This window comes from Panthera uncia, chromosome B4 (assembly GCF_023721935.1).
Source record: "Panthera uncia isolate 11264 chromosome B4, Puncia_PCG_1.0, whole genome shotgun sequence".
In the NCBI taxonomy this organism is placed as follows: domain Eukaryota; kingdom Metazoa; phylum Chordata; class Mammalia; order Carnivora; family Felidae; genus Panthera; species Panthera uncia.
In genome coordinates this window covers 81272102-81290431 of record NC_064809.1, presented here as the reverse complement: position 1 = coordinate 81290431, position 18330 = coordinate 81272102, and the positions used below count along the sequence as shown (strand labels likewise).

Below are 18330 nucleotides of genomic sequence, written 5' to 3'. Positions count from 1 at the left end.
TTTTTTTTTTTTTTTTTTTTTTTTTTTTTTTTTTTTTTTTTGAATGACCTTTCTTTGAAGCCACTCACCTGGCAAAGTCCTCTCATATTTCACTGGTGATGATTGAGTCACTTGTCCCTTCTCAGACCAGTCACAAAAAGGAAACAATTGCCACAATTGATCTAGCCCACCTTCTCGGGCTCAGGGATAGGGTCACCTTCCTTGATCATGTGTCCTCAGAGAAAGGCAAACACCAAAAGAAAATCTGGGCTAGACTGTTAAGTGTGGAAGAAAGGGGAGATTTGAGTGGTGTGCTAGGATACCTCTTCCTCTGCTATTTGCATTTTCCTTGGAGTAAGAATTACTTTATCTTTTATAGCTCATTAAATGCTGGTAGTCTCAGTGGAAATGCCTGTCAAAATTCTTAAAAGTGGATGGATCATTAATCACTGTCTTATGGGTGTTTTTAAGAATCTAAAGCTCAAGTTTTTCTGTTTCCCAATGAATGAAGAAAACCATGTAGCTCCTTAAAACTGCAGTTGGGGAGCACCTGCCTGGCTCAGTCAGTAGAGCATGCAACTCTTGATCTCGGGTTGAGTTCAAGCCCCACATTGGGCATAGAGCCTGCTTAAAAAAATAAATAAAAAATTTTTAAAACCCTGCAGTTGGAATATATGACCATATTCCATGGGTGACTATTATGAAAGACCTTTTTTTTGTTTGGTTGATATTTCCCATAGTGCTTTGGCTGAAAACAGTGTTTGGACACTGAAGTTGGTCTAGGTATCCAGATAGTTGAGCCTTTTCCAACTTCTGTGTGAAGAGGAGCTGCAAAGTTATCATTCTGATTTCAAGAAATACACCTATTTGGTAATTGAGACCTAGAAAAAGAAACACCCGGTCACTTTATATTTTTCTGTTTCACTGTCCCCCTTTTTAAATTGAGATACAAAGAGCATATAGTTTTGTGTAAGTTTAAGGTGTACAACATAATGACATACATATATACCATGAAATGATTACCATAGTGTTTACCTAACATTTCTCTCCTTATGTAGCTACAAAAAAATTGTTTTCCTTGTGATGAGAACTTTCAGGATCTACTGTCTTAACAACTTTCAAATATACTTTACAGCAGCATTAACTATGGTCATCATGTTGTACTTTACATCCCCAGTACGTTTTGTCTTCTAAATGGAAGCTGCTGCCTTTTGACCAGCCTCATCCAATTTCCCCACTCCCCAACTGTCACATTCTCTTTCTGACAGAGAACTCTGTTTGAGGCTATTTAAGCCTGAAAAAGAAAAATATTCAAGGTCAATTACATGATACAAGAAGTAAACTTAATTTTGTGGGACTCCGCAGCAGATTTAGCATCAAGATTGAAACCGTTTATAGCTTATTATAGGGAAAAACTATAGAGTAAAAGAGTTAAGACTGCTTAAGAAATAGTGAGATGATACTGTGCCGGGAGTTTTCTCGGAGTGGCTTGTAGGCTCCTCTCAGGAAGGTACAGAAAGGAGGTCTGATATGGGGAGGTGGGGGGAAATTGTATGAAGTCATATTTAAGAACTCTTCCAATTCTGATCTCTATTGATGTTTCCCACCTAAGAGATATGGAAAAGGCATGTGCTGGGTTTTATTACACTTCAAACTGGAGACAGTGGATGCCTGATTTACCCATGGGAGAAAAAATAAATATGTGTATATGCAGTCTCCATGTACAGCCAATGATCCATAAAGCTTTGTGGGTTCGTAGAAGTCTTTTTATAGAATCCTCTAGGTAATAGATCCAGTTAATTAAAAAATAGAATATTGGCCATTTTATTGTGTAGTTTCTTTCTTCCAGTGTTTGTCATATTAAATTCAACTGTATGACTGTGATTGTATGAATGACTCTCTGGCCTTTTAAAGGGCCTTCATTTAGCCCTGTGCAAACTAAGTCTCCAGGCAGCTGCCCAAGAGTCACCACAAGGTGAACAAAGCAATAATCTTGCAGACTCTTTAACTTATGCCAGGATGAGATTACCTGTGCTCCTTAAGAGCCTTCAGGGTCTTATCGTTTAAACTGATTTGAAAGAGGAAAAAATGCCTGGTGTGACAGTTTTCTTGAATCATTGCTATTTGTTTGGCTCTGTTTCTAAGGCCACATGGAACAGATATGAAGTCTGGGAGAGTTTCTAGTCTTATCTTTTTTTTTTTTTTTAAAGTTTATTTATTTTGAGAGAGGGAAAGCACAAGTGGAGGAAGGTCAGAGAAAGAGGAGAGAGTGAGAATCCCAAGTAGGCTCCACACTGCCAGCGCAGAGCCCGATGTGGGGCTCAAACTCACAAACCGTGAGATCATGACCCAGTCTGAAGTCGGACACTTAACCGACTGAGCCACCCAGGTGCCCCTCTAGTCTTCTCTTTTTAAAGAAAGGAAAGAAGCATTCAGGATTGAAGCCTGTAATCTATGTAAGGAGCAACCTCAGCAAACTTGTGTTTGAGTGTGTGCGTGGATTACTGTGTTGACTTCATTACAGGTGTCAACAGTAATGAAGAGCTGGCTGCCCCTGCAGTATGGATGCTCTGTATCATTGGGAGACCGTAGAATGACTGAACAAATAGTGAATAACAAAGCAAAGATTTTCTCTTCCTTTAGGGAGAGACCCAGTTTTTATAAAGGACAGCTGACCACAAAGCTCGCCATTCCTTCAGTTTGCTTAAGCTAAAGGAAAGAATTTAAGAATTTATAAACCATCTCCTGATTTTGCTGCTTTTTGGTGGGGGAGACACTTGAAGTTGGTAACATTGTTGTGGTTTGTGGTAACTGTGGAAGTTCTCCCTTGGGAAAGGAGAGTAGTCCTCTCTGGTGGTGAATAGAGCTTTATGGTGTTTTTCTTCTTTTTGGAGAGAGTCTAGTGAGTTAACTCTATCATGTGCTCAAGCTGAAAATGTGAGCAGATTTCTGTAGGAAACAAGGGGGGCAAATAAAATGCTAAGAGGGCTCATACTACATTGCTTCAGAATTGGCTCCTGGTGAATCTCAAGGTTATTATGCTGGGTAAAATAATCCAGGTAATGTGTGATGTAAAATTCTAACAAATGAAGGCTAATCTGTAGTAACAGCAGATCAGTGGTAGGCTGTGGGTGATGGAGAGGGGAGGAAGGGCTTACAAAAGAGCCAGAGACTTTTGGGGTGATGAATGTGCTCACTACATTGGTTGTAATGATGATTTCCCAGGTGTGTGCATGTTTCATAATTAAATTGTACGTTTTAAATATATGCAGTTTACCATATGCCAGTTTTACCTCAATAAAGCTTTTATTATTTTTTTAAGACTTTATTTTTAAGTAATCTCTACACCCAGTGTGGGGTTCGAACTCACAACCCCAAGATCAAGAGTTGCACATTCCACCAACAGCCAGCCAGGCACCCCTACCTCAATAAAGCTTTTTTTTAAAAGAAGAAATTAATCCAGGGGCAGCAGTTATTCAGAGACCCTTTTCTGGGTTACAGGGTGACTGCTGCAGACTAGTATGTGAAATACAAGTCTTGTGTGTATGGATAAACACTTCCTGTTTAATGCGTCTGATGTTTCTTTAGGAGTCCATAGAGGCTACTGTATTATATCGAAGAAGATGTCTAACAGTAACACTACTCAAGAGACCCTGGAAATAATGAAAGAATCAGAAAAAAAACTGGTGGAAGAATCTGTAAACAAAAACAAGTTTGTATCTAAGACTCCAAGTAAGGAAGAAACTGAGAAAGAGAGTGAAGATACTAGTTTGCGTCAGGAGACACAGGTAAGAATTAGAAGTACATCATATGCACACTCATTATACCAGAATAGAAAGGTCAGCATAAGTGGTATTGGCAGTCTGTAAGAAGCCAGTCACTTGATTCTTCCTAAAAACCTATTTTCCAGCTTTCAAGAACTGTCTCCTTCCTTTTTTATCATAAAATGTCCACAGTGAAGTCTAAAGAAGACAGAGTAATTTCCTAATCCATTTGGACCTGAGTTACGCTGGTTCTTGCTACCTTTTGATATTTTTGAACTATCAAAAAATAAGCTGTATACAAACACATATTTAACAAGTCATAATATGGCTCATACAATAAATTCTTAAAATTACAGCTGCCTGGCTTTACACACAGTGTTAAATTCATATCCTGGTTGTGTTAAAGCAGTCAGCATTTTCTGGGTCAGAAATAATCTCTGAACTTGCCACTTGCTAAGTGAGTGAGAAGAATTTCACTCTTTGGTTGCCATGTTGTTTTCCCTCCAGATTCGTAGTGCAGTGCAGGTATGATGGCAGTAGATGGCCAGCCGAGCTTCCTCCAGGGCTCCTATTTGATACCCAGACAGCTAAGACTCTGAGCCTCTAGTTTACCTGTTCCAGTCCTCTCTTTTCTGTGGTCACTGCTAGTTTCCTGTGTTACCTAGATCCAGATTATATAAATCCTTTGCTTCATGCCCAGGGGTTAGACTGGTCTTTATTGTATGCTTAGGAGATAGACAGTAAGAAGTTAGTTTAAAAAGCAGTGGCAACCACTAGAAACTTGAAACATAATTTCTTTTGACAACCCAATTCATCTAGGCTTTTTCTTCTTAAGAGATTAAAACAGCAACAACATAAAGGGATGAATTAAAATCAGACAGCTCTCTGAAATATTTTGTTCTCCTGCTGCCTGTTCTTCTACTGTCTTTCCACTTAACAGCTTGCCAGATCTCTGTCCTGGCTGCTTTTCTTTCCATTATCTTTTGCATCTGAGTTGTCATTCCCCGCCCATCCTCCCAGAGTTTGTAGAGACAGTCTGCCACCGTTCCAGCTATACTTTCAGCCTCCACTGATACCAATAATGAATTTTAAATCCTCAGGACAGATAAATGATGAATGTTTAATTATGTGCTGTCATATTACATGGAAGATAGTAATTAAATGAACTTCTGGATCCAAGTTATTCTAAGGAGACCACTTGAAGAGGTGTTCTGAACTCCTGTTGTGTGTACTCCTTGAAGATAGGCAGAAAAGAAGGGACGTGTACAGGTGTTACACACTTATAGACACTCAGTTCAAGAATGTTTTCACCTGGATATACAAATAGATCGTGTCGGAGGTTGGAAGGGAACTCGCCTCCCCTCTGACTTGTTGCTGCCACTGGAGCAGGTGGAGCTGCTGCTGCCATCTACTGGAGCTCCTGATCCTTCTAGCAGTCTTGAGTCTTGTCCCACCCTTCAGAAGCCCTCTCCCCTCCGCCATTTCCCAACAGATCATGTGCCCTTTCAAGAGCACTAAAAATTCTGCTCTTTCTCCTACCTTTCCCTGCCCCTCCCCCCAACTCATACCCTGGAAGTCTCCCCAGGAGTCTTACTGATGCTGTCAAGGGAGTGCTTCTTATGAAGTTGGAGTTAGAAAGTTTGCAGAAAGAGGACTTTCATTACTTGCACTGTGTGAGATGTATTATTAGAATCAGCAATTGGAACTCAGAACGTCTTTCATATGCAAACAGTGCTATAAAAGGCAGGTTCTGAGACTGAATTTTGAATGGGCAAATTAACCCTGACGTAACACCTGTCTTCAGCCAACCAGCTGAGTATGACCTTCTAGCTGGGCTTTCTGCCTTTAAATTTATGATCCTTTTGGATTCATCTACCATACTGCTTTATACAGATGGCCATGAAATAGAGATCTGATTATGTTCATTTTTTTCAAACGTTCTGTGTGTCTCATTGTCCTAGGCCAAGACCCAGATTTGTCAGCATGGCATATTGTGACCTAGTCCCTTGCCTGCCAGCCATCCGCCTCTGGCATTCCGTGCTTCAGCGTTATCTGATTCATTGGTCCCTGTTATAAGTAAGAGCTGAAAAGTTTGGAGAAAGCATGCTTTCTTTGCCTAGAATGCCTTATGTGGTATTCTTTTCTTGGCCTCCTCCAACGCCTGAACCTCCCATGCCAGCATCTGTCTAATACCTGTTTATCCGTCAAAACTCAGTTGAGATGTGTCTTTCTCCAGGAAGCCTTCCCTAACAACCTTAATCACCCATTGCAGGTCTACACTGTATATAATTCTTTGAGTAATGCCTATCTCTGTCTCCTTCACAGAACTATAAGCTCAGTGCAGCTCAGGATTAGGTTAGTTTGGGCTCACCATTGTATCTCTAAGGCCCACACAGTTCTTGGCAGGCACTCAATATCTGTGAATGTATGTGTTTGTGAATTACTAGGTCTGGGTTAGACACTTGCACCATGTGCTCCTATAGCACTGCATAACTATTTCTGGAATGCATTTGTACTGTATTGTAATTGTCTATTTGTCTGTCTTCTCCAACAGGATTATGAGTCCCTTTTGGACAAGGTTTGTGTTTTTTATCTCTGTATCCTCCAGTAGTTAGCATGGTGCCTGGTACATATTAGACTTTAAGTACGTGTTTGACAATGAAATGAAAACTATCCATTCTGGGAAGTAAGCAGATTCATACATTGCTTGTAAGGTTATAAATTGGAATAATCTCTTTGAAGGGCAATTTGGCAATACTTTATAAAATTTTTAATTAAAAAAAATTTTTTTAATTGGACTACAGATATACTATATTTGTAGATGTGCTTAATGATGTGGTCATTAAAGCATTGTTTATACAAACGAAAGATCAGAAATATCCTAAATGGCATGATTTAAGGGACTGGTAAAATAAGTTATGAGATAGCCACAGAGTGAAATACCATATTAGACATTAAGCAAAGCAGTAGATCTTCTATAGAATAACATCTGTGAAAAAAAAGTTTAAAGGCAAGGTTCAGAGCAGTGTGTACAATATACATCTATTTGGTTTAAAAAAAAAAAAAGAAAGCCTGTGTGTGCACATGTACAATAAGCTTCTACATATTCATAAAAGATATATGGAAAGATGACAAGAAAGTCAGTACTACTTGAGTCATTAGGAGAGAACCAGGTGGCTGGGGGACAGATATGAAAGGAGACTTATTATATATACCCCCATTATACCTCTTGAATGTTTGTGCTCTGTGTATGTTACTACCTTTTTGAAAAAACAGTTGACACATTCCTGGACTATGGCTCTTCCCTTACTGTGACATCTCTTACATTTACCAGACTCACCATCATTTCTTACTTTTTCCATCTGCCTTCCTGATTTTCCATTTTGCATTGTGGCAGTGTTGTTTGGTAACTAGTGAAGAGGAAAAAGGAAAGAAATCCTCACCTACCCAGAACCCTACTGGTACTCTGCCTTTGTCTTGTTTTCCCTTCGCCACCTAACCTCAGTTCTCTCCATACTTCAGTGGCAGTGAGTTCCATTCTGAACATCTGAGAAGCCCTAGGTACTTCATCCCATACATAACCCTACCTCATCTCTTCCCAAAAGCCCCCATTTTGACTTTGCAGCTGTTCAGAGACCCCATCAATTAATTCGTTGTTTCTTCCCTCTTCCTACTATCTTCTTCAGCTTCTATTCTGCTCCTTACCCACTCTTTTTACCCTCCCTTTGCTCTGGAAGTCTTGTCCATATCTTCCATGCTCCCTTAGTTTTATCCTGTCCCAGACAGGCTATAAGAGCCACAACCAGGTGCTTAGAACTGGGAGGATTCTCATCCTCAGTGAGGGAGACATTTGGCAAGAAGTGTCTTCATTCCATATCAGCAGCCATAGGGACAGGTCCTTTGAGTATCTCAAGTTGGAACTCTGAATGTGTTTTCCTATAAAGATGTTACAATAAGTGATGATTAAGGACCATATTGCCTGTTCATTATGGGTTAACTAGGCTCCTGTGATCATGCTTGGGAAAAAGCACTCTGTCAGTGCTATGGTAGTGACATTTCCAGAAGCCTCCTAATTAAGAGAGAATTCTGTGGTTTATCCAAAAGTAATTTTTATTAACCTGTGAAGGCTAACCAGTAAGTGTCTTCCTATTCATTTTCTTCATGGTAAGTGGTGATGTGCTATAGGTGGCCCGTGGTCCCTTCCGTGTCACAGTTACTAGGGCTGTAGCAGAGGGGGGCGGGGGGACAACTACACCAAGTGGTTCTCATCATAGTTTAGCTATTGTAATGCTTTTTCTTTGTAAACTTGTATTATTTTTAACCTAAGTGCTGATTTTCTACACCTTTAATATTTTCTAATCCCCTTGTAACAGAGGCGGACATCCAGCCATGGTCATGCCAGGAAAAGAGCCAAGGTGAGAGCCCTTTCTCTACATAGTAGTCCCCCCTTATCTGAGGTTTCACTTTCCATGGTTTTACTTACCACACTTCAACCATAGTCCAGGAGTAGATGATCCTCCTTTTGATAGATCATCAGAAGTTCATTGGTAGCCTACTGATACGTCACAATGCCTGTAGCATGCACCTCACTCCATCTCATCATGTAGGCATTTTATCATCTCACATCATCCCAAGAAAAAGAATGAGTACAGTACAGTAGGATGTTGGGGGGGTGGGGGGGAGAGACCACAGTTATATAAGTTTTATTACAGTATAATTGTTCTATTTTATTGTTGTTATTGTTCATCTGTTACTGTACCTAATTTATAAATTAAACATTATCTTAGGTATGTATGTATAGGGAAAAAAACATAATATATATAGGGTTCAGTACTATCCATAGTTTTACGCCTCCACTGGGGGTCTTGGGAGAGTATCCCAGACGATAAGAGGGGACTACTGTAGCTTCTTTTCTACTGTTATTAGTAATACATTTCACAATGGACTTATCATTAATATCTACTTTCTTTGGATTATATATAGGCAAAGTTTTTCTGCCTGCACTTTATCCTCTAATTGTGAATGTGCACACACACATGCACACATTTCCTATTGGAGGGTCTGGCTTTATTTTTCTCCATTACCTTTAGTTCAGCCACAGTCTATTTCTGATGCCCAGCTGTAGTCTGTCACAAAGCCTGAGCACATTGGTACTGGTTCTGCTGGAAAGCCAGTTTCTCTCCTCACCTCTGGTTTCTCTAGGAGTACTATGAGTGCTGTTTTTCCCTCCAACATTTTTTTCCCATTTACCCTTCAAGATAAATCCTGCACCATTAGTAGAAATGACTCAACAGTTTTGGACATCCTAAAAATACAGCCTTTGGCGGGGCGGAGGGGGGGTACTTTTTAGGTTGGGCCAGGGAGGAGGATTTTGTTTTTAATCATTTTTTGATAAAATTAGCACATCACAGACTATTTTGAGCAGCGTTATCAGGAGGACTATATGTGTTAGTGTGTGATGGCTTTTTAATTTTAGTTGAGGGAACAATAAAATATTAAACCTTTCTTGGGGCACCTGAGTAGCTCAGTGACTTGAGTGTCCAACTCTTGATTTCAACTCAGGTCATGATCCCAGGATCATGGGATCAAGCCCTGCATTGGGCTACATGCTGAGTGTGAAGCCTGCTTAAGATTTTCTCTCTTCCTATTCCCCCTCTCCCCCACTGACACATGCTCTCTCTCTCTCTCTCTCTCTAAAATAAAAAAATAAAAAATAAAAAAAAAAACAAAAAACCCTTTCTTGCAGTGAGAAGAATTGTCACCAGAGTAATAATTAAGGGTGTCTACCCCACCCACTTTCCCCCCAAAAAAGCAATGGCAGAATTTGGGAGTGGCTCAGACAGTATGTGGCTTGGATTTGAACACCACACATAGGATAAATTGAGTCTGTGTTTTGCCTGCCATGGCCTAAATCCACAGTGATGGGCTTGATGTTAAACTTTACAACAGAAGGTGTTCACTTCTACTTAATTTCCACCCAAGCTTTTTGAGATAAGTAAGACAGTTGTTATGTCCATTTTACAGATTAGGTAACTTGGGTTTATAGAGACTGAGTGAATTTGACAAGATATTCATTAGTAAGTGGCAGAACTTGGCTTGAAGTCAGTTCTTCAGACTTGCGAGTTCTTTGCACTATACTGCACAACCCAGAACACACATGCCATGTTTTGTGCTATTATATTTACTGTAAACCTTGATTTTATTATAAGAACTCTTAGTAAATGTTTATAGGTAGATTTCCAGTGAGTCAATTCTATAATTTTTGGCTTTGGGGATCCTTAGGAGAGCAATGATTTGCAAAGTATTCTTTAGCCGGCGAAAGTAAACCAAGTGCATTAGCTTCTTACCATGTTAAATCCCAAATGTTATAAAAATTTCTTTCTCTTTACTCTTTTCAGACACTTCTTTCCATACCCTTGCCACCTCAGATTTAGAGTCATTTAGCATTTATTATCACTCTGTTCTAGGCACTGTGTTAACATAGTTTATGTCATTTAATTCTCACAAGCCATCCTTTAAGTATTTTTATCCCCATTTCATTGAGGGAAAAACAGAGATCCAGAGAGGTCAAGTAGTTTGCTCAGGGTCTCTCATAGCTCATGAGGACAAAAGCAGGAGTTGAAGCTAGGACTTCTGGCTCTTAAATCCAGTATCTACTAAGCTCTGCTACTGTGTATTTTCAGTAAACCTCTGAATCTGAAATTGGTAGAGAAAGGAGGTAGAGAAAGCTAAGTGAAGTGGTTTTCCTGTCATCTGTTCAAGGTAGCCATTTTGTTTTTATATGTCTACTAATGTAAGCAGGGGAATTATCTTTGAAGTAAATCAGGAACTGGCGAGTAAGGCCTGTTTGAAGGGAAAAACAAAAAAACCTCTATCTACTTAATGGAAGCAGCAACTAACAGAGCCAAAGAGGATACCCTTCGTTCAGTGAAAAGCTTTCTGAATGTCCACCAAGTGAGTAATATATATATATATTTGTTTGTTTGTTTGTTTGTTCGTTTCAGTCTAATTCCAAGCTGAAGTTGGTGCGCAGCCTGGCAGTGTGTGAGGAGTCCTCTGTCCCTTTTGCTGATGGGCCACTGGAAACCCAGGTATGTCCTTTATAAGAGTAAGTGTAACTTTTGAGTTTGGCCATTGTTTGGTAAACTGTAGTGTAACAACCACAGCATCAGCATTAGGCCTGGAAACCAGGGTAGAAGGGGCTTCAAAACAGGTGGTTGTGGTAAAGCAGGGTGCATGGGTGAGAACATGAAGCATAGGTATTCACACCTGGACCACCTGAGATGATGCAGATGAGGAGATCCCAGGGTTGAATCTTGTTTTCCCACCCACACTTTTTCCCTCTGGCGATCAGAACCGTATCTGTCCAGTTTCTATGCCAAGAACAGCCAGTGTAACTTGAGCTCTCCATATAGTGGCTGTGATCGTTGGCAGAAAAGGCTTGGCTTTTCACCCTTTTGGTAGAACAAAAACTAAGACAATTTAATCAACAAAATACTATCTTCTGTAACTGAAGATTTCCCTTCTATGACATTTCAAGGGAGAGTAAAATCCTGTGGGAGAATTGAAATTCTTTTCCTCCTTTGATAATATTCCTCTTTTCTCTTGTCTAAGGATATAATTCAGTTGCACATCAGCTGCCCCTCTGACAAAGAGGAAGAAAAATCCACAAAGGATGTCTCTGAAAAGGAAGACAAGGAGAAAAACAAAGAAAAGGTCCCAAGGAAGATGCTTTCTAGAGGTGAGGACTTTCCCCACCTCTCTTGTGTCCTATGGTCTGGCTCTGTAGTGTCTTTTCCTTCCATCTTGGAACCTGCTGACCTTACTGGCCCAACAGTTCCTAGTGTCTTGCTGACTTGGGGAGGTGCCTAACTAGGTAGGTTACTTTCTTTGCTGATTTAGCCAACCCTGCCTTAGGGGCTAACATGCTATAGAGAGCTACTCTGTTAATGTTGGCACTGTCTATAAGAAGTCATCATAGTTAATTCTGATTCTATTTCTGCTGTGGAATAAGTAGTGACATGATTCATCACTAGTAGCAGATCCTCCAGATACCGTTTATATTTTGATTTGGGGATGCTTAGAGTGATTTTTTTTTTTTTTTTAAATCAGGTTTGTATCTAATTATTAAGCTGTCTGTGGTTTTAAACTCTTGGGCTGGTAGCAAAAATACCTGCTCCACAGAAGTTATAGTTGAGAGGAAAAGGCAATCTTGGGATTAAATTTTTATAAATAAATAAATAAATAATAAATAACATTTGAAGCTGTTTGCTGAGATTCTGGAAAATTCAGCCCCAGCTGCTCTTACCTGGAATTTATTTTCTTTAACTAGAATAAAATTTGCTTTGTTTTGGTTAAAACATTCAGCAAATTTTAATTACAGTCAGGTAGCTTTTCAGTGTAATACTGATGCAACACTGTGACCCAGATTCTACCTTCCATCATTGTCATGGGGAGTTGGGGGCAGGAGCTGGTAAATCAAGCATCATTCTGGTTTTTAAGCTAAAACCCTCATTGAATTGTGGGCTTCTGCTTATGATTAAATTTCATGTGAGGTGGTTTCATTGATTTTAAATTTCTTTTGTTGTGGTGGTTCTAGACTCCAGCCAAGAATATACAGACTCCACTGGAATAGACCTACATGAATTTCTTGTAAATACACTGAAAAAGAACCCAAGGTAAAAACATTATTTGATGGAAGGGGGATAGCAGGGCCCAGCAGAATACCTAAGAGGTCAAGCAGCTTCTCAAAATTTTTCCATTACTCGAATCTAGGATTCCCACCCCCCTCCCCCACCATTTCCCTCCAGTATAGTTTTATATTCTGCGAGGGATTCATAGTACCCTCGTGTTGAGGTGTCTGCTTTCAGAAGAGTTGAGACAAATTCTGTGGAAGGAGAATGCAGAGGCAAAGAAATCTAAAGGCTTGGGAGTATGATTTAAAAGTACAGGAAAAAAAATTGATATGTATAAAAACTAAATATACATCTATAACCAGATAGAATGTAGACTACTGATTCGATTTTATAAGCGTAAAGTATGTGTTTAAAGGAACATAGCTGCCAGCAGAATTAGGTTTCTGATAAGGAAAACAAAGTACATGATTAGGAGGATCTGCAAAATGATTGTTTCTCTACTTGATTGTTTTTCTTTTTTAAAGTAATATAAGACAGGCCCATGAGGTCTGTCTACGTTATTGGTCTGCTATTGGGGGTTGGATCTATTCCTCCCTTCAGCTTCTGTAGTGTGCAGGTTTCAATGCTTTCAATGTCTATGGGAGGGCTGCTTTTTGTTTTGTTTTGTTTTAATCTTTTCTAAACAGGGACAGAATGATGCTGCTAAAATTAGAACAGGAGATTCTGGAATTTATTAATGACAACAAGTAAGTTACTTGAACGAAATACACATTTAAAGGTGGGAGGGGGCACTGAAAAGAAATTTAGGTACAACTTTAGGATATCCCCCTTTCATATTTCCCTGGAAGTCTGAATTTTGAAGTAATTACTCACTGGGAACCAAAAGAAATTGGGGAGAAGTAATCAGAATGAATTAAAAAGTATATTGTGAAAACCAAGCAAGGTTTTTAAGTTATTGCATAGACTTGACTTGAAAAGAATTGATATCTTTTCAGTAGCTAGCCCTTGTCCCATATTTAATTATTCTTCAAATTCTCCCTTTTTTCTTTGTAGAATACCATACAGGAAGGGGAAACCTAGGAATAGTCTTAATGAGGGTAGTGGATCAGAGTGATCTACAAAATGCTATAGATAAAGAAGCTGAGAGAACCTTTTTGGTTCCCATTGAGTGAGGATCTATCTTCCTTATAATAAGTCTGTTCCTCTTAAGAAATTCTCCACTTTAGACACTTGTAAGAAAAATTACAATTGTTTATTATTGCTGTTGTTTTTCCTTATTTCACTTCCCCGCCCCCTGGTTTCCCTTCAGTAACCAGTTCAAGAAGTTCCCTCAGATGACCTCATATCACCGGATGCTATTACACCGGGTAGCTGCCTATTTTGGGATGGACCACAATGTTGATCAAACTGGAAAAGCTGTCATCATCAACAAAACCAGTAACACAAGAATGTAAGGGAGGAAAGAGATTGGAAGACTTTCCTGGGATAGCCTCTAGCGTGGAAGAGGAAGGTGTAGGATCAAGATGTCTCTTTCTGGGGAGGGGACAATGTGGAGGGTTATATTATCAATTCCTACTCTTTGTGAGGAGTTAGAGATAGATTCTAGGAGGCACTTGTGTTTTGTGAAGGCTGGCCCCTGGCCTCTCTTCACCTTTATTGATAGGACAGGTATAACTTTGGAGGAAGACAGCTTACAAAGAATAGACCTTGAGGATTTCACTGTGGCTTTGTGGATGTGTGACTCCAGAAATCCCCTGAGGGAGAGTTGTGGAATTTTTAAGAGTGCTATACTAGAAGGTCTGCTTCCTAACAAAAGGGTCTTTTTCCTTCCTTCTTTCTACATTTCTCTCCCAAACCAGCCCTGAACAGAGATTCTCAGAACATATAAAGGATGAGAAGAATACAGAATTTCAACAGAGATTCATTCTCAAGAGAGATGATGCCAGTATGGACCGAGATGATAACCAGGTGAAGAATGGAAAGGGGTGGGGCCATACAGAGAGATTGCAGTAAGAGAAACTGGGAGGGGAGAAGAATTTTTGTGGGATAAAGAAAACTCGAAATATCTTAGTATGGAGAAATGTATTGAGTTCTACTCAGTTGGCTGTGGCTTAATTTTGAGGACTGACTACATTTGTTGAGCTGAATGCCGCCCTCTTAGCCCCAGAGAGACATGGTGCTGAGTTTTGCTGGGTTTCCTCATTTGGCCTGGAACTCCCTGGTTCTGCCACTGACTTCTAACTCTAGGTCATTTGGGGACAAAGCAAGGTTCCTCCCTGCTTCAGCCTTGATTCAGCTGACGGCTTCATTCTTTTTTTTCTTTAATAGTTAGGAATTTCTTTGGGAACCATTAAAAGTTATTTTATCCCACTTCTGTCTTATCCTAGCTCAGGGCTAGCCTTGGACTGGCAAAGTTGTGATGTAATTTACCCACTTATAAGATGTATCTGATCCCTTTCTGCAAACTCCTTATTTTCCCAACTCCTTCCACCAAGGTGAGTGAGTTGATTTGACATTTGATGCTGGGAATCTCAGGCAGTATCCCCTTTTTAATCTATTCCCGTGGGAATAAAACGTGAACAGTCTGCCCTGTTGCTTCACTCATGGGCCTGGCTGTTGCCCTGACTTCTAGCCTACTCTTCAGATAGTAAGTTTTTGTTTGGGGATAGTTTTCCCAGCCATATACAGCATTTAGATCCAGCCAGCCTCTGTTTGACCTCCAGAGGAGGTTAGGTGGAGAACCAGGATTAAGATTTGAAGAGCATGGTTGGGTAGAGCCAATATGAGTCTTGCTAATTGATGATAACTATAATAATATCTTACCTCTAGAGTCAAAATTAATTTTCTTGGGATATCGTATGGTCTCGAGACCAGGACTTTTCCTGCTTGCTACTTGAGTATTTGAGGGAGTCCTTTTGAGAAAAACGCCATTATCTTTTGTGGACAAACACGCTGGGTCTGATTGAAAACAATGAAATATTTAAAAAAAGACAAAATTTTAAAAATCAGAAAGAGCCTTTCCATCCTGATGCCCTTCTCTCCATTTTCCCAAAACCCTTTTTCTGTGGATCAGGAATTATTCAGGCCTAGAGGCACATTGGGGCGGAGTAGAATCTGTCCATATTACGAACTTTTCATCTCTCAGCATCAGGCTTGATCCATAGTAGGGTAGGCTCTATGCATTTTCGGTCCGTGATATTAATAATAAATACATTAATTGTTATTTCTTTTGAGTGTTTCCCTGACCTAGATTCTGTTCTAAACACATTCTGTGCATTATCTCTTTTAATCCTCTCCACAACCCAGTATACATGGGGGTTATTAGCTCCACTTTAAATATAAGAAAACCGAGGCTAAGAGATGTTAAGTTACTTGCCTGAAATAACATTTTTCAGAAGTGACAGAGCTGAAATTCTGCCTGACCTCAAAACCCATTATACTTTTTCTGCTCTGTCACTGGTTCACCAGTGCTAGGGGTACTTGAGGTCCTGTGTCTTCTTGAAATGGGATTTGTAAAAAGACATTGAGTAGAATTTAGGTTCTTAATGCTAGTGAGAGTTAAATCTAGTGAAAAGTTGATACTCCTGAAGTTATACCTACCCGTGGAGATGGGTGAAGATCAGGAAGATCAGCGTAGAGCAGCAGCCTCCTTGGTTGCATCATCTGAAGCTTTCAGAGCCTCTGGATTAAAGGTCAGAATCTTTTATAACTGATGACATTCATTGGACGGGTTGTCTCCCCCAGAGCATCTTGCCTTCAAGAGCAGTATGGAAAAGGACACTGTGTATGACACCCTACCCAGGACAGTGCTCACAACTCAACAGGCCAAGAGAGGAAAACGATGATGGAGAGTTGGGTGGTGGGCTAGCCAGAGGTGGTGATCTGCCCAGTCATCCCTCATCACCTTCTCTACATGTTTCAGAGAATTTAAAGTTCTCTAACCTCCATTTCCTTCTTTTCCCTTTCTATCACTCTCTCTCTCTCTCTCTCTCCTTTCCACCGTACCTTATTTGTCTCTTCCTTTCCCTGTCCATCCTTCTTTCTGTTCTGTTCTCCTTTTCTCTCTCTTCTCCTCTTTATGTTGCTCTGTTCTCTTTCTTCTCTATTTCTGTAATTTCTGTCTCTTTCCCTCCCTCCAGTGGCTATAGTTAAGAGGAGAAAAACTGCTTAAGCTTTGAGGTTAGCTTCACTTGGATTTCATTCCCAAGGCCCTCTTTGCTGAGCTGTGTGTGACTTGGATCTTCAGGCCATGGCATTAGTGAGTAAAGAAGGGATAACATCAGGTGCTAGTTCTGTAAAACTCTTCTCTACATTCGGCTCTGCTAAATACCTGTTTCTTCTCCCTCGCTAGCTTCCTACTATCCCTTTCTTTCCCTCCAAAGCAATATTGTTTATTCCCTGGGCTATTCTCTTGATCCTTAGTACCTGATTACTAAAAGGAAGCAACCCAATCCTTATAAATAGTTGTTGTTCTTGACACTCTGGGTGGGGGTGGGGAGACGAAGAGGTTCCAATCATCCAGAAAACCTGATCTCCCAAACTGCATGGTCAGATGTACCCAGTGAAACCTGTCCAACACTGGAAATTTTATTTCTTTTTTTTTTTTCCATTTTTTTGATGGCAACTATAAACTCTCCCGGTTTCTCTTCCTTGCTGGTGTGCAGTGAGCTTGCAGTACGAGGAGAACTTAACTAGCTTAATTCTGCTCATCGATCTAGATCAGAGTTCCATTGCAGGATGGAAGGAGGAGCAAGTCAATAGAAGAGAGAGAGGAGGAATATCAAAGGGTCCGAGAGAGAATATTTGCCCGAGAGGTAAGTGTAGCTTCTGAGAGTTGTCAGCCCATAGCTTTTAGCTCTTAATCTTTGGAACTGTGATTGGAATGAACCCTCCGTAAATGTTTTGTTGTTGTCTTTTTTTAACCAACATCAGCCAGCTCCAGTTTGGTTCTCAAATGTGGCTTACTGGGAAACTGCAGATTTTTATTTGTATTATTTTTCATACGCTTTGCAGTATGGCATACCAAGAGAACAAATGGAATGGCTGAATTTGGTAGATATGATTAGACTGAAAATAGAAATGGTTTTGGCAGGCCTTATGGAAGGGCCCTGACTCTTGCCTGTCCATCCCTTCTCCCACTTCCCCTCTTTCACTCCCACTATCCATTTTAGGCATCTTTGCTTCTAAGTGGAAAACTTAGTATCCACACAGCCTGTATACATCCATCTTGTTTGGCCAGCCTCATTTTTAGGATATGTTGGTGGTTGTTAGAGCACAGATCTGGCATCCATTCTCTGAGCTCCACATTCCACATGCACAGAGGGTACCACTTACTATTCCCTCCTGTCTCTATCTGAACAGGAAGTCTCTTTCTTCCTCTATTTCCTACCTTGCTTCTTAGAATAGTATGGACTCTGTGGGCCAGAAGGCAACACGATCACTTTAGGCAACTTTATTCTTAAGAAGTGTGGGCCATATTAAATACACCCGGTACCCCTGTATTTGGTGGCCTTTGCCTACAAGACTGAAGAGAAGTATAGCAGAAATTCAGGAAAGGCTGTAGATAAGCAAGAGAGGAACAGATCTCCAGAAAATGTAGGCTCAAGATAGCAGCACTGTCTTACAGTCAAATTAGCAAACAAAGGAGGAAGAGCCAGCCTACCTTTGTAGTCAAAAGATGGCCAATTCTAATCAATATACTTCAATGAACACTACTCTCCTCTCATTTCCCCACTCTCGCCTCCGTCAGCAAGACAAAAAATACATTTATCTCTCCATCATCACCTAGCTCAGAAAAACATTGTCTCTGACTTCAAGAAAACTGAACTCCTCTATGAACGTGTTCCATTGTCTCAGGAGACCCAAGTGTTCCAAGGATCCTCAGTAGGGACAGATTCACAACAAACCTCCTGACCAAGGAGAAGGAATCATCTTACCTTCTGTTATATAGA

At 40.2% G+C, this 18330-nt stretch overlaps 1 protein-coding gene across 50 annotated transcripts in view; it reads left to right on the top strand.

Moving 5' to 3' along the window:
* Nucleotides 1–18330, top strand: part of R3HDM2 (R3H domain containing 2) — a 161456-nt gene that overhangs the window by 111826 nt on the left and 31300 nt on the right. For 37 of the 50 annotated variants that reach the window (XM_049625770.1, XM_049625814.1, XM_049625811.1 and 34 more), the window contains 10 exons: nucleotides 3568–3767; nucleotides 6298–6321; nucleotides 8117–8158; nucleotides 10748–10834; nucleotides 11358–11484; nucleotides 12343–12421; nucleotides 13066–13125; nucleotides 13689–13829; nucleotides 14239–14347; nucleotides 17098–17193. In XM_049625770.1, the coding sequence (XP_049481727.1) occupies nucleotides 3568–3767; nucleotides 6298–6321; nucleotides 8117–8158; nucleotides 10748–10834; nucleotides 11358–11484; nucleotides 12343–12421; nucleotides 13066–13125; nucleotides 13689–13829; nucleotides 14239–14347; nucleotides 17098–17193 (965 nt within the window). The remainder of the gene's footprint in view (nucleotides 1–3567; nucleotides 3768–6297; nucleotides 6322–8116; nucleotides 8159–10747; nucleotides 10835–11357; nucleotides 11485–12342; nucleotides 12422–13065; nucleotides 13126–13688; nucleotides 13830–14238; nucleotides 14348–17097; nucleotides 17194–18330) is intronic. The other 13 variants (XM_049625769.1, XM_049625774.1, XM_049625778.1 and 10 more) reach the window with 5 other exon arrangements.